Source organism: Phocoena phocoena, chromosome 13, assembly GCF_963924675.1.
Source record: "Phocoena phocoena chromosome 13, mPhoPho1.1, whole genome shotgun sequence".
Taxonomy (NCBI): Eukaryota; Metazoa; Chordata; class Mammalia; order Artiodactyla; family Phocoenidae; genus Phocoena; species Phocoena phocoena.
This window is the reverse complement of record NC_089231.1, coordinates 43,529,241-43,543,546: the sequence shown is the minus strand read 5'-3', so window position 1 is coordinate 43,543,546 and position 14,306 is coordinate 43,529,241. Positions and strand designations below refer to the sequence as shown.

The 14,306-nt window shown below is 37.7% G+C and overlaps 1 protein-coding gene across 1 annotated transcript in view; it reads left to right on the top strand.

Moving 5' to 3' along the window:
• RNF125 (ring finger protein 125) overlaps positions 1 to 10,753 on the top strand; it is a 37,552-nt gene extending 26,799 nt beyond the window's left edge. Inside the window, exons 4-6 of the mRNA XM_065890473.1 lie at positions 27 to 117; positions 7,459 to 7,566; positions 10,313 to 10,753. Of these exons, the coding sequence (XP_065746545.1) occupies positions 27 to 117; positions 7,459 to 7,566; positions 10,313 to 10,399 (286 nt within the window). The 3' untranslated portion in view covers positions 10,400 to 10,753. The remainder of the gene's footprint in view (positions 1 to 26; positions 118 to 7,458; positions 7,567 to 10,312) is intronic.
• The last annotated feature ends 3,553 nt before the right edge of the window (positions 10,754 to 14,306 follow it).

The following is a 14,306-nucleotide window of genomic DNA, read 5'->3' as shown; positions in this document are numbered from 1 at the left end:
ATGTTTGTATTCTATGTAATTTCCAGGTGTGTATGTCCATTTTGTCAGAAGGAATTGGATGAAGACAGCTTGCTGGATCATTGCATTACTCATCACAGATCAGAAAGGAGACCTGTGGTGAGGATTTGTGTTACTATACATTTCTGCGGTGTCTAAATTTGATACACATTAGAAAACGTGGAGTCCTAACCACTGAACCGCCAGGGAGTTCCCCTTAGAATTTTCATTTTTGTATAGTTGAGAGGTAAGGCAGGGTGATGATGGATACGTCATCATTTACTTAGCCATTTTACTATTTTAGAACATTTGGATTGGTGACAATTTTTATGATTTGAATTCACATTCTTGTACATTTAAACTTTTCCTTCTAAAGTACTTTTTTCCTAAGAGGAAATTCCTTAGATTGATATTTCTAGGACCAAGAGTGCAAGTTTTTATTAACTCTTGCAATGTGTTCTAAATAGTTTGAGTCAATTTATACTTGTGTCAGCAATTTATGAGTAAACCGCTTTCACCTTAACCTGGCCAAGATTGTGTACATTTATTTATTTATTTAAAAAAATTTTTTTTGATTTAGGAGAGTGTCTTGAATTACCCAATAAGAGAGTTTTTTACACAGTAATATCCTGTAGCATATTTCTAACTCAGAGAAAAAGGACAAAATATGATAAACAAAATCAGAGTAGAGACTATTCTTATATGGAAAGAAATTATAAAATGATGGTATGAACACAAATGTATGGACTTTTGAGTGTTGTACTTATAAGGGATAAATTATGCGTACACTTATTTTTAACTTATCCAGGCTTAAGAGATGTAAAATGATACCTTAAAGAGTTTTTTGAATTTTATTTTAGTTTTATGTTGTATATGTGTACATGTGTATATATGTGTATGTGTGTTTTTCATATATATGAGTTTGGGGTTTTTTTAATTTGTTTTAAGGTTTGTTTGTTTTTTTTCCATAAAATCCTTTCGGAAAGTGGATGAAGTTGAAATGTAAGTATATTAGATAGGTGATTGATGGAGAGATAGCTAGATAGCCCTTATGACAATCCTATGAGACAGATATGATTCTTATCCCCATTTTACAAATGATAAACTGAGGCTCAGAGAGGTTAAGTCTTACGAGCTAAGTCTCATAGCTGGTAAATAAGCAGAGCTACAGTTTGAACCCAGTAGTCTAGCTCCAGGGCACAGACACTGTCCTCTACTAGCAAGTTCAAGACAAAAGTCCTCCCCCAGCACAGTCAAAGGAATTTGTTATTTATCCTAACCGCCCAGAGGTTTGGTTCTTGGAATGGCTAGCTAAGAGCTTGATATGTGTTGGGGCAGCAGAGGAGGTTGTCATGGGCTTTTCCTGCTCAAGTTGCTCTGTGGGAGGAACTGGGCTAAGGAGGTGTTTTATGATAGGTCCCTGGGGAACCGTCCTAGAGGAAGCTTGAAGAAAGCATTAGGATGGCATAATAGTGACTACCATTTACTGAGTTCTGGGTGCCTTTTTGCCTTCTCCTAGCAACCCTATGAAGGAGATACTATCGACACAGTCTGAGCCCTGACCAGTAGTGCCCGGGGTGCTGCTCTGGCTGGAGGAACACTAGGCACACTGGACCATGGGCCGCATTACAGCATCCCTCCAGGGCGGGCCCCATATTTGTCCATCCATTGGTACTGTGTACCTGCTCCGCAGAAGTCCAGTCCACATGCCGCTCAGTTTGGCCATCAGATTGAAGGTGGCCCATGGAAACTGGGTCTTCTGTGATTTAGAGGTCATAGAGGTCACTGAAGAAAGCCGACATAGGACAGAGATAAACCAGGAATCGTGGAATTTAGTAGTTAAAATGCCTAGGCTTCGCTGGGGCAAAGTGAGAGTAGCATGGACGTATATACACTACTGAATGTAAAATAGTTGGCTGGTGGGAAGCAGCAGCATAGCACAAGGAGATCGGCTTGGTGCTTTGCCATGACCTAGAGGGGTGGGATGCGGGGGTGGAGGGAGGCTCAAGAGGGAGGGGATATGGGGACACGTGTATGCATATGGCTGATTCACTTTGTTGTGCAACAGAAACTAACACGGTATTGTGAAGCGATTATACTTCAATAAAGTTCTATTAAAAATAATAATAATAATTTGTATATCTGGAGTTATATACAACATATTATTAAAATTAATCCCACCTGTTTCCTTTTAGTTTTTGTAATGTGGCTACTCAAACAACAAAATTATGTGTGTGGCTTCTGTTACATTTCTATTGAACAGCAGTGCCCTGGAGCGGGGGGAGGAAAGCCTGGGCTTTGGAGGAGATAAGCTTTGGTGCAAATCGCAGAAAATCCCATTAACCTCTTTGCCTCTGTTTCATCATTTGTAAAATGGAGATGATGATAATGATGATGCCTTTTTCACAGGGTAGTAGCAAATGAGTCAGGTGGTGATGCCGGGTTACTACCATTTTTGCAGCTATATCAAATCAAGGCTAGAGCAGATTTCTCAGAGGAAGCCATGTACTCTCACAGTTGGGGAACCCAACCTGGGAGAGGTGGAGGAGGTGAAGTAAATTTTACCACAAGACCAGGATGCTATCAAGGAAGGAACAGATTGCTCAGAAAAGCCATGGTTCTGTAATACACCAGGGCTGTGTAAAAGTGGTCTCTGGAACAGAAAACCTTCAGGTTTCCTGTGTTAGTGTTTTGTGCTTAAGTGTAGAAGCTTAAGACACATGCACTCTGAAGCATCTAGTGCCACTAGAAGTCTGGAAAAACCCTGTGGTTAGAAAAAGGCTGGATGCAGATACTGTGGCAGGGCTGGGGTCATGTGCTTAGGGATCCTCTGGGGGCACGTAGGTGAAAACACCTGGTGGAACCCTTGGATGAGGAGGGCTGAGTCCAAGGCTGCTTCTGGATTGGTGTGGAAGTTAACAAGGAATTATTGTTCTTAAGGACTGAATTGCTGGGTTTGCCTTCAGATAAGATCAGTGACATCATCTGTCTTACCAGATGTAAGAAGTCTCAGGGCAGTTAGAGATTTGGGCAAATGATTCTGCCTTCCAGGTAGAATTAGATAATTCAGAGATCAAACCACAAGCAACTAATCTTTTCTTTCTGAGTTGCTGAAGCAAACAGGGGTAAGTAAGTTATGAACCTCAAGGAATTTTGACTGTTCTCAAGTGCAACCTTCAGAACAGCTCCTTTTTGTCACACAGTAATTGTATTCTGCCATGTTTTTTTCTTTTTGAAAAATTATATCTATGGAATATTGGACTCAAAAAAGGCAAATGACACACACAGCATGCTTCAGATTGAATTATGAGACCACTCGAGAGAAATTTAATATTTTATCTTATAAAGGGAAGACGTTTCAGCAATAACCACACTTTCTGGCTCTTCTCTCTTCCCAGTGTTTTCTTTCACTGGTTGGTTCTTTTTTGTGTGTGCTTCCTGCCCCCACCCCCGCCCCCACCCCCGCTCTGCCCGGCATGTGGGATCTTAGCTCCCCAACCAGGGATTGAACCTGCACCCCCTGCAGTGGAAGCGTGGAGTCTTTACCACTGGACTGCTAAGGAAGTCCCCACTGGTTGGTTCTTATTTATCCTTTAGAACTCAACTTAAATTTCACTTGTCTGACACCCAAATTAATTTCAGCTCTTGCTTTTCTCCCCTCTTTTTTCTCACTTATCACAATTCGTTAATTGTGTATTTGTGTCTGTCTCTCCCTCCAAATTATTAGGTTCATGAAGCCATAGAACTTAATTTCTTTGTTCAGCACTGCATGCCCAGCTCTTGGCAGAGAACCTAGAACATAGTAGGATGTAGTGATATGAAAAATAGGATATTTTAAAAATCATATTTCCATTCACACAGGTTCAAAGGTAGCCTTACTTTCTGCCTTGATCCTGAGGTTCATTCCTTATGGGAAGGGACAGGACTTCAGTTGGTTTGGAATTAAAAGCTGTAGTGACAAGAGCCTGAGCCCTCACTCCCACAGCAGTTTATTTCCGTGGGTATTCAGAATATCTGTGGCTGGACTGGGCAGTGGGAGCGTATATGCATAAACGTGTTAAAAGGAGAAAATCTTCATTAGATAGGCTTCCAAACTCGTATTAAATTAGATGTGCCATCTGGTACCTTAAGTTTGGTTGCATATTTGTCTATAATTATTTTCAGTGCATGTCTCTTTTGGCATTGGATTCCGTTATCTTTAATTTCTTCCCCAAATGGTATTTACCATTGTATAGAAAGTGTCCTGTAATTGGCTGAGTTGCTGTAGGAGTTAATCGAAACCACAGATAGAGCTGGGTGTCCATTGTAATAGATGCTTCAAAGAATTGAGGTGAGTGGTAGCTTCTAATATGGTGGCTGTATTTACCCATTGCATTCACTGTCATATAAAGTCCATGCCGAGGTGAGGCCAACATCCTTTTTTTTTTCAATTGAAGTACAGATGATGTACAATATTATATAAGTTACAGGTGTAGGTATACAATATAGTGATTCACAATTTTTAAAGGTTATACTCCATTTATAATTATTATAAAATATTGGCCATAATCCCAATATGTGGGATATATGTTGTAAAATATATCCTTGTAGCTTATTTTATATATAATAGTTTGTACCCCTTAATCCCCTACCTCTTAATCCTCTACCTCTATGTTACTCCTCCCCTTCCCCTACTGGTCATCACTAGTTTGTTCTCTATATCTGTGAGTCTGCTTCTTTTTGTTGTATTCACTAGTTTGTTGTAATTTTTTTAGATTCCACATATAAGTGGTATCACACAGAATTTGCCTTTCTCTGACTGACTTATTTCCCTTAGCATAATACCCTCCAAGTCCATCCATGTTGCTGCAAATGACAAGATTTCCTTTTTATGGCTGAATAGTATTCCACTGTGTGTGTGTGTGTGTGTGTGTGTGTGTGTGTGTGTGTGTGTGTACCATATCTTCTTTATCCATTCATCTGTTGATGGACACTTAGGTTGTTTCTATTAAAATATTTCTTGGTCTCAGCTCTGTTCTCACTATGTAGGGGTCTCAGGGTAGATTGAGTGCTATTTTGGGATAGCCATGTTGTCAATTAACCAAGATATAGCTAGAACGTAAGGAAATCATTAATTATTATAAAGCAATAATAATTTAGATGATGTAATTTTATTTAAAATAAGACATTAAGATTAATTGAGTAGAGCATAATTTTTAAATGGCCTTATTTATAGAAGTTGAGCATATTGAAACTGGGACTCCCCCCACCCCTGCAATAAAATTATAAGACAGAAAAGAATTATGTAAAGATCTCATTTAAATTTAGAGAAAAACATCATCCAAGCTGATAAATTAGACACTGTTATAATATGAAAAGATTGTCTAGTAGATTGGATTGTCTAGTAGAGGCCTAGATTCCAGCTCTGATACTTGAAGTGGTGTAGATTTAAGCTAATTTTTTTCCTCTCTGAAATTGGGTTCATCAACAAAATAAAGATGATAATTCACTGGGTTTCTGTGAGAATCAAATGAGAATACCACCTCATTTATTGCCTAACATATACTTGGAACTCAGTAATGATTCTGCATCTCATTTTTCAAAATGAATACACGAAGAAATACAATTTTAAAAAAAAACCTATGTTAAGACGTAATAAAGTGGCATATATTAAAAGAAAGAGTCATTTATATTAGCCATTTGAGAATTACAAATTAAAACCATGATGAGATACCACTACATGCCTATGAAAACAACTAAAATAGAAAAATGTTGACAGTAACTAATGCTGATGAGAATGAGGAAAAACTAGATAATTCACTCATTGCTTGTGGGAATGTAAAATGGTCCAGCCATTTACAAACAAAATAGTTTGGCAGTTTTTTACAAAGTTAACTGTAACACTAACCTAGCACTCACACTCCTAGAAATTAATCCTAGAAAAATGAAAATATGTTTACGCAAAACATCTATGCGCACATGTTCATTGCAGCTCTATTTGTAGCAGCCCAAAACAACAAATGTCCTTCAAAGGTAAATGGGTAACTGTAGTACATCCATACCATGGAATACTACTCAGCAGTAAAAAGGAAGGAACTATATTGATGCACTCAACAATTTGGATGAATCCCAAGGCCATTATGCTTAGTGAAAAAAAGCCAGTCTCAAAAGTTCTGGAGAAGAGATCGGTGGTTGCCAGGGTTTGGGAGAGAAGAGGAAGTTAAGGAGCAGCACAAGGGAGTTCTTTGTAGTGAGAGAGCAGTTCTGTATCTTGATGGTGTCAGTAGTTACATGCATTTCTATATGTGTGATAAAATTTCATAGAACTGTACATACACACCCAAAAAAATGAGTTCATGCAAAAAATGGTGAAATCTAAGTCAGATGTTGTCTAGTTAATTGCCAATTTCCTGGTTTTGGTAATGTACCACAGTTATATAAGAAGTTACCATTAGGGGAAGCTGGGTGATTGTGGCATGATACCTCTCTGTGTTATTTTTGCAATTTCTTGTGAGCTTATAAATATTTCAAAATGAAAAAGTTTTATTAGAGAGCCATTAATGGCTATTAAATTAGGAAAATATATATAAATACTAACACCTGATGCTGGTATTAGTATTTGATGCTGGTGTATTATAATCTATATTGCTGGTGGCAGTATAAAACTATAGAGTAATATATATTATGAACTGTGAAGTTCATAACTTTGACCTTCTAATCTCCATTTATTGTCATGTATCCTAAGAAAATAATCCCCCCAAAAGTAAACAATATAGATACTATAATTTTTAATAATAGAATATCCACATACCAAGAAAACGTCAGTATTCCAAGAGGCAGGTAACTAATTAAATTATGGCACACCTACTGACTGTAATATTGTTTAAATGATAAAGTGATAGGGACTTCCCTGGTGGTACAGTGGTTAAGAATCTGACTGCCAATGCAGGGGACACGTGTTCGAGCCCTGGTCCGGGAAGATCCCACATGCTGCATAGCAACTAAGCCCGTGCGCCACAACTACTGAGCCTACGCTCTAGAGCCCGCGAGCCACAACTACTGAAGCCCATGTGCCTAGAGCCCATGCTCTGCAACAAGAGAAGCCACCGCAATGAGAAGCCCACGCATTGCAGCAATGAGAAGCCCACGCATTGCAACAAAGAGTAGCCCCCGCTCGCCATAACTAGAGAAAGCCCCGCGCACAGCAACAAAGACCCAATGCAGCCAAAAATAAATTAATTAATTTTTTTAAAGTGATAAACATATACTTTTATGTACAAGAAATGCATATGAAGAAATAAGTGCAATTTTATTTCTTTATGTTGCTTTAATACTTATACAGTTCTAAAACAATACCAAGGTATGGCCAATAGATTCATAAAATTAAAATTCATTTTGTTGAATGGTTATTTAATTTTTTAATTCTGACAATAATGATTATTTAAAATTCTTTCTTGAACTCTTGATCTTGTTTATTTCCAGTTCTGTCCACTTTGCCGTTTAGTACCTAATGAGAATCCAGGCAGCTTCAATGGCAGCTTAATAAGACATTTGCAAGTCAGTCACACTTTGTTTTATGATGATTTCATAGTAAGTATATTTTCTTACTTTTACATTATGTTTTTATGCTGTGTTTAGCTTACCTTTCTTAATCCAAGTGAGTAAGATTGTAGAGGAGAAAATGTATGTGTAGCTAAAATGTTAAGTATTAGCATTAAGTAGGAAATCATAAAAACATGCTGTTTTATAAACTGTTAATAGTAGTTACCTGCCTTAGACAAAATCATTTTCTTTGTGATGTAAGTAATTAGCCATTGTGTAAAGACCTAGATTTCACTTTCACATTATTTTAATTTCTACTCTAGTGCCTCCCAATATATGTTAATAGTTATAATTTTTATGAAGTTAAAAACTTATATAGCTGAGAGGAAATCATATCGGTAAGGAAATGGCTCAGAGAATTTGCGTTCATTTTATAAAATACTGAATGGCTAGTAACAGACATGACATTATCAGTGTAGCGAGACACACGGGCTCTATTTTTAATTTAAATTCTATAAAACACAACTCTCGGGCTTCCCTGGTGGCGCAGTGGTTGAGAGTCCGCCTGCCGATGCAGGGGACATGGGTTCGTGCCCCGGTCCGGGAAGATCCCACATGCCGCGTAGCGGCTGGGCCCGTGAGCCATGGCCTCTGAGCCTGCGCGTCCGGAGCCTGTGCTCCGCAACGGGAGAGGCCACAACAGTGAGAGGCCCGCGTACCGAAGAAAAAAAAAAACAAAAAACCACAACTCTCGTGTTTATTGAACTTTTTTAAACGTTAAAAAAATTTATTATGAAAAAATTTTAAACATATACAGAAGTAGGATAATATAATGAACCCCTGTATACCCATCAGCTACCCATCAATAACTAACAACTCATGGCCAATCTCATTATATTAAGGATTTTTTTAAGATGAAAGAAAAATGTGGTATAGTATGAATAGTTCTAATACTTACGACCGTAGTTTCTGTTATCAGAAATGGTAATAACAAGCAAAAGGTTAACATAGCCTTTTTTCTATGCATTGTCATGTGAGAGTAATGCTTTGTCCCCTGAGTCCCTTTCAGCAAAGGGGTATTGCCTATCATGAGCGGGAAAATCACTCATAGCCATGTTCTGAAATAGTACATTTTATTGTTACGTTATCTAAATACATGAAATGTTAAGGGTTAAATTTGAATTTGCATATAATTTTCACATGATTTTGACTATTTTCATGCAGTTTCAAGATGGAATTTAATAATTGTTGAAGATTGTCATTGGAAATTTTTCTCCATGCATTCTGATCTGCCCACTATGATTATCCAGATTATCCAGGGAACCTGGGTTCTAACCTGGGTTTCAGTAACAGCCCTGTCACAGCTGTGTGACCTTAGGCAAGGCATTTAACATTGGAGCCTCTGTTTGTTCATTTGTTAAGTGAGGAGAGCAAAGTACATACTGCTTCCAGAAGCTGTTGTGGGAATTAAATGAGATAATGCGTGTAGAGTGATTGCAGTTAGGGCACGGATGTCAGGCAAACTGGAGATGGGGAGAGGGTAAATGGGAATATCAGGACCACTTGAAGAATCAAACAAACCACACTACAGAGGCTTCATATTCTTTCCTCCATCTCTCAAATAATGTCTTTTCTGGCCACCAAGTAACACAAGCCCTCAACAGAGCCATGTGTTCTCATTTTTCATAACACGTAGGGGTTCCTCTTTATCTTAGCTCCATAAGACGTTCTAAAAGCCAGGTTGATTCCATGCCTGTCTTGGCTGTTCATGTTCAGTCCATTCTTCTCAAGATCATTCAAAGTATGACCCAGGGCTGGTCAGGAAGAAGCCACTTTGATGAGAATACTTTACACCCACTCAAAACCATATTCTTGGATGTGGAAGTGAGGTTGAAACAGTGTTCTTTGTTTTGATTTTTTGTTTCCTAAACTACCAAGTACTATGCTAGGCATTTTATGCAAATTATCTCATTTTGTTCTTTGCAGCAACTTCTGTGAAGTGAGTACTATATCATTATCCTTACTTAGCTATGAAATATCTGATGCTCAAAGGTTAATAAATTGCCTCAGAACAACCTGGCATTGAGTCCAAATCTTGTGCTCTGCTGTGCTTTATAGCTTTCCTTTGGATTTCATTTATTTGCTTTTATGTTTTAGAGTGGACTTCCAATAAAGATTTTATTTTATTTTTTTAGTTTATTGGCGAAGAGGAGATGGATTGTAGAGGATGGGGCTCTTAATACTTTTTGCTCTATTTATAGAATGTGCTGACCTAAAGTTTTGAATTCCATTTTGACCATAGGGAAGCAAGGAGAAAGAGCGTTTTGTTTTCAACCTTTTTTTTTTCAAAACTAAGATATTCAGTAGTACTGCTGGGATTGATGAGTCCTATGGGAATGTCTTAACTTTACGTGTCTTAACTATTACATGTCTTATCTATGGGAATGTCTTAACTATTACATGTTTATGTGGAGCATAGCACTCTGACAGGATTCGTACTGTTGACTAAAAACTACTAGTTAGATCAGATAAAAGCTTTAAATTCCAGATCAAAACTATTTTACTATGACTGTAGCTAGTTAATTGATAGGCAGTAAAAATGAAATAGAAAATGCACAAGCCCCAAAGCAAAAGTCCTGGGTTCTATGAGTTTTTGTGGAAACTTGGACTAAATTCAGGGCTTCACTTTGCAAAATGAGGCATTGTCTTAACTCTCATCCTCCAATTTCTGAAAACTGTCATCTCTGACTGTAATGTTTCTAATTATTTTTCTAATTATTTGTCTTTATTGTAGGATTTTAATATAATTGAGGAAGCTCTTATTCAAAGGGTTTTAGACCGGTCACTTCTGGAATATGTGAGTCACTCGAACACCACATAATTGTATTAAAAGAAAAGGGAAGGAGATCGTACAATTGTACCATTTTTTTCAAGATGCTGCTTGAAGAATTGGAGGGAAACTGTCAATGTTTGATGGGCAAAAAAGTATACAACACAGTTATATGTTTGTCCATGTTTATTGTTATACTGCATTTTAAAACTGCTTTCATTTTGGTGGTTTAGGTCTGTTTTACATTCTTGAGTTTCTCAGACACTTAACAGCAAAAAAAGTCTCCATCAGCCATTAATATATGGAAGAGAACATAAGGCTGAGTATGTGGGTGAAGGATCTATATTTGCAAATCGGATGACGTTGTGTGTAATGCTACATATTGATAACTTCCCTCATGGCTGGTCAAATAACTAATCTTTGTTCTATGGAGAGTGAAACAAAGGGTGGTCATTCAAGGAAGTGTGAAATCTCTTCTAGAGTTCACGTTCTAACCGCTACTAGAATAAAAGGAATAACCTTGTATGGAGTAGGAAAGGAAAATTTTGGCAGTTGACAACATCCATTTAACCAAATTGTATAACATAATACTGTAATAAAATAAATTTCATGTTAGGAATGTATACTTAATGCTTTGACTTTTTATAACTATGCACACATAAGAATTTAATTTTATATTTTTCAAATATTTGTAGCTTATTATTTAGAAGTATTTCTATAATACAGGCAACTTCTTAAGAACCATCAGCTGATATTTACAGTAGAAGTATTCACGTCCATAATTTTTAGTGGAAAATCCTAAGGGCTTTGATTTTTTTTTAATTTTATCTTTTAGGAAAATTATAAAATAAACAGAAATACTGAAAACCAAACAGAAAATATATAGCTTATTACATTCTCATAAGGAAACATTCATTTAGAACTCTGCCAGTCACCTTCGATCGATGTCTTCTGTGTGTCCTGTCACAGTTAACAAACCTCTTCCTCAACCCCACAAAAGTAGACACTACATTGATTTTAATAGTACTCACTTCCTTGCATTTCTTTCTTAGTTTATCCCCCAAGTGTGTCTCTACACACTAGCTTTTAATCTTTCTGGGTTCCTCCTTCTTTCTTTTCCTTAAAATTTACCTACAGAAGAACCTGGTTTTATAAATTTCCCACTGTCTATATTTTGTTAATTGCATACTCATGGCACAATTCAGCATGTTCTTCTATCCTCTGGATATTGACACATGGATCCAGAGATCTGAGCAGACTCAGGTTCAACCTTTTGGCCAGACCGTAGATCATGGTGTATTCTTTCAACAGAGGGCACAGAATGTCTGGTTCCCTCTTTTGTGATGTCAGCTGAAATTGATACTCAATGCCTAGATCCATTGATTTGTTGTGGGTTGGAGAATATTCTATCATTTCTTTTTCATTTATTAGTTGGAACATTTTTATAAATAGGTGTTTCCCCATATCTACTATTTGGTTAACCAGTGGTCAAGTTCATATAGGAAAGGGAAAATAAACTTGAATTTTCCCCTTTATTTACCAAATTTCAAGATAACAAACTTGTTTTCTATCATCCTCTGTAGATCACTTTTTTTAAGTGTTGTGAACTCTTGGAGTCAAACACATTTGATAGGCTTTAATCCATTTCGCATATTGCCTTATTAAAGCCCCAATTGTCCTATCTTTGGTCATTGGGAGCCTTATCAAGTTGACTCTGAGTCCTTTTGACACTACTCTAGCAGTCTTTACTGGCTTCCTTGTAGTCTCGTATGACAGGCTATTCCAGGCTCAACTTGGATGTTTCCTGCCCCAGACCTGGTATCAGCCATTTCTCTTAATGAGCCTGGTTACTTTCAGTGAGAAATAGTGCTTCAGAACTGTAATTGTGACTGTTAAGTTCATTGCGGCTCTATTGGTCTTTGTTTCTAGGAGAGAGCTAGGAAATATCCTTTTTTTAAAGATAAAACGCTTATTCATGAGTTTTTATCTTGATACTTGCAAATCAAATTAAGTACTACAGGGTTTTTGCCTAATCTTTTCTATTACATTTGTGTCTTTTGTTTTTCTCTACTGAGAATCCTGGTCTTCAAGGACACAGGAATATCCCACAATTATTCGTTTCCTTCATCTACTTTATGCATGCAACAGTCTCAGAATAATAATACTAATAAACCATCACCCGCATGATAGCTGGTGCAATTAAAAATGTTTTTCATTTGTTCTCCCTAATCTCCTATTTTTTAAAGTTGTACTATATCAACATTTTCAAGGAATTCCCTGGCGGTCCAGTGGTTAGGACTCTGTGTTCTCACTGCCCAAGGCCCAGGTCTGACCCCTGAACGGGGAGAACTAAGATCCTGCAAGCCGCACGGCGTGGCCAGAACCAAAAAAAAACGGGGTTTTTTGGGGTTTTTTTTTTTTGCGGTACGCGGGCCTCTCACTGTTGTGGCCTCTCCCATTGCAGAGCACAGGTTCCGGATGTGCAGGCTCAGCGGCCATGGCTCATGGGCCCAGCCGCTCCGTGGCACGTGGGATCTTCCCAGACCGGGGAATGAACCCGCATCCCCTGCATTGGCAGGCGGACTCTCAACCACTGCACCACCAGGGAAGACCAAAAAAACGTTTTTTGAGAACCTATTGGTAACATACAATACTCTCTTCTATCCCCCATTTAGCTTAGTTCTTCAAGTACCTGTATGTTTAGTGCTTGCTACCACTCCTTATTTGATGGCTCTATTTTTCATATTTGGTTCTCTAATGACAAATCCAGGACATAGAGTAATATTTCCATCTTGAAGGCAAGCAAAGAAGCTATGAAGATGCGTGATTTCAACTCCTGAGGATAAAGTGTTACTTGGTTGTGTTTAGCTTCTTAACTGTAATCGTCTATAAACATCTTTGTTCCTTACACGTAAATGTAGTCATAGTCATGTTCCCCAAAATTTTCTATAGTAAATTATCCATTACTTCTTGAAAGCCTTGCTTACCATTCTGCCATCCACCGCAAGGTAATTAGAAAAACGTAAAGCTGGGTGAAACCTAGAAGGCCATATTTCCTCCCTTTTAGATACTAGTTTCAAGCTTGCTTTTCACAGCTGCTAACAAGTAACAACAGATTTTTAGTTTCACCACCTCTCTTCCTATAGTTTGGATGGCTGAACCAGTAAAGCAAAACCTATTGGACAACAAGGGCAAAAGGAGAGGAACTTTTAAGAGGTAATCATTAGATTGAAAATATAGTCCCAGAAGAATAAAAGAATATATTTCTGAGTATTAGTACTCACTATCCAGAAAATAAATTTTTGTTAATTCCAAGCAATACAAAAGGCATCTTTAAATCTGTAAAACTTGAAAAAAACTTCAAAACTGTATTTTGAGTAAAGCTTTAAGTCACCTGCCACTGTTAAACCTCAGTGCAGCAATTCTACATCCTGTCCCTGGATATCTCTTATGATAATAATTTTGCCCCCTACGGGACAAACCAGGTGCTGGCCACCTGAATTATTTTGCCTTTTGAATTATTTTGAGTTCTAAAATAGTGAAGTGCAACTATTATTCATTGTTTCACTGTGCCTTTAACCTTTTATTAAAAGGAATTTATAATTCATTGTCTTAAAAAACAAAAACCAATATTTGAAGCTGTTGACTAAGCAAAAAATTTCACTCCTTTTTTTAATAGCACCTCAAGGTGCCAATTTTTTAAGGCCTTATGAGGGAAAAACTGATTCACATATTATTCTTTAAAAGCTAAATTCTTCTAATCCTACAAAAACCTATGGAGATTTTCCTTTTCCTTTTTTTTTTTTTTTGCGGTACGCGGGCCTCTCACTGTTGTGGCCTCTCCTGTTGCAGAGCACAGGCTCTGGATGCGCAGGCTCAGCGGCCATGGCTCACGGGCCCAGCCGCTCCACAGCATGTGGGATCTTCCCGAACCGGGGCACGAACCCCTCAACCACTG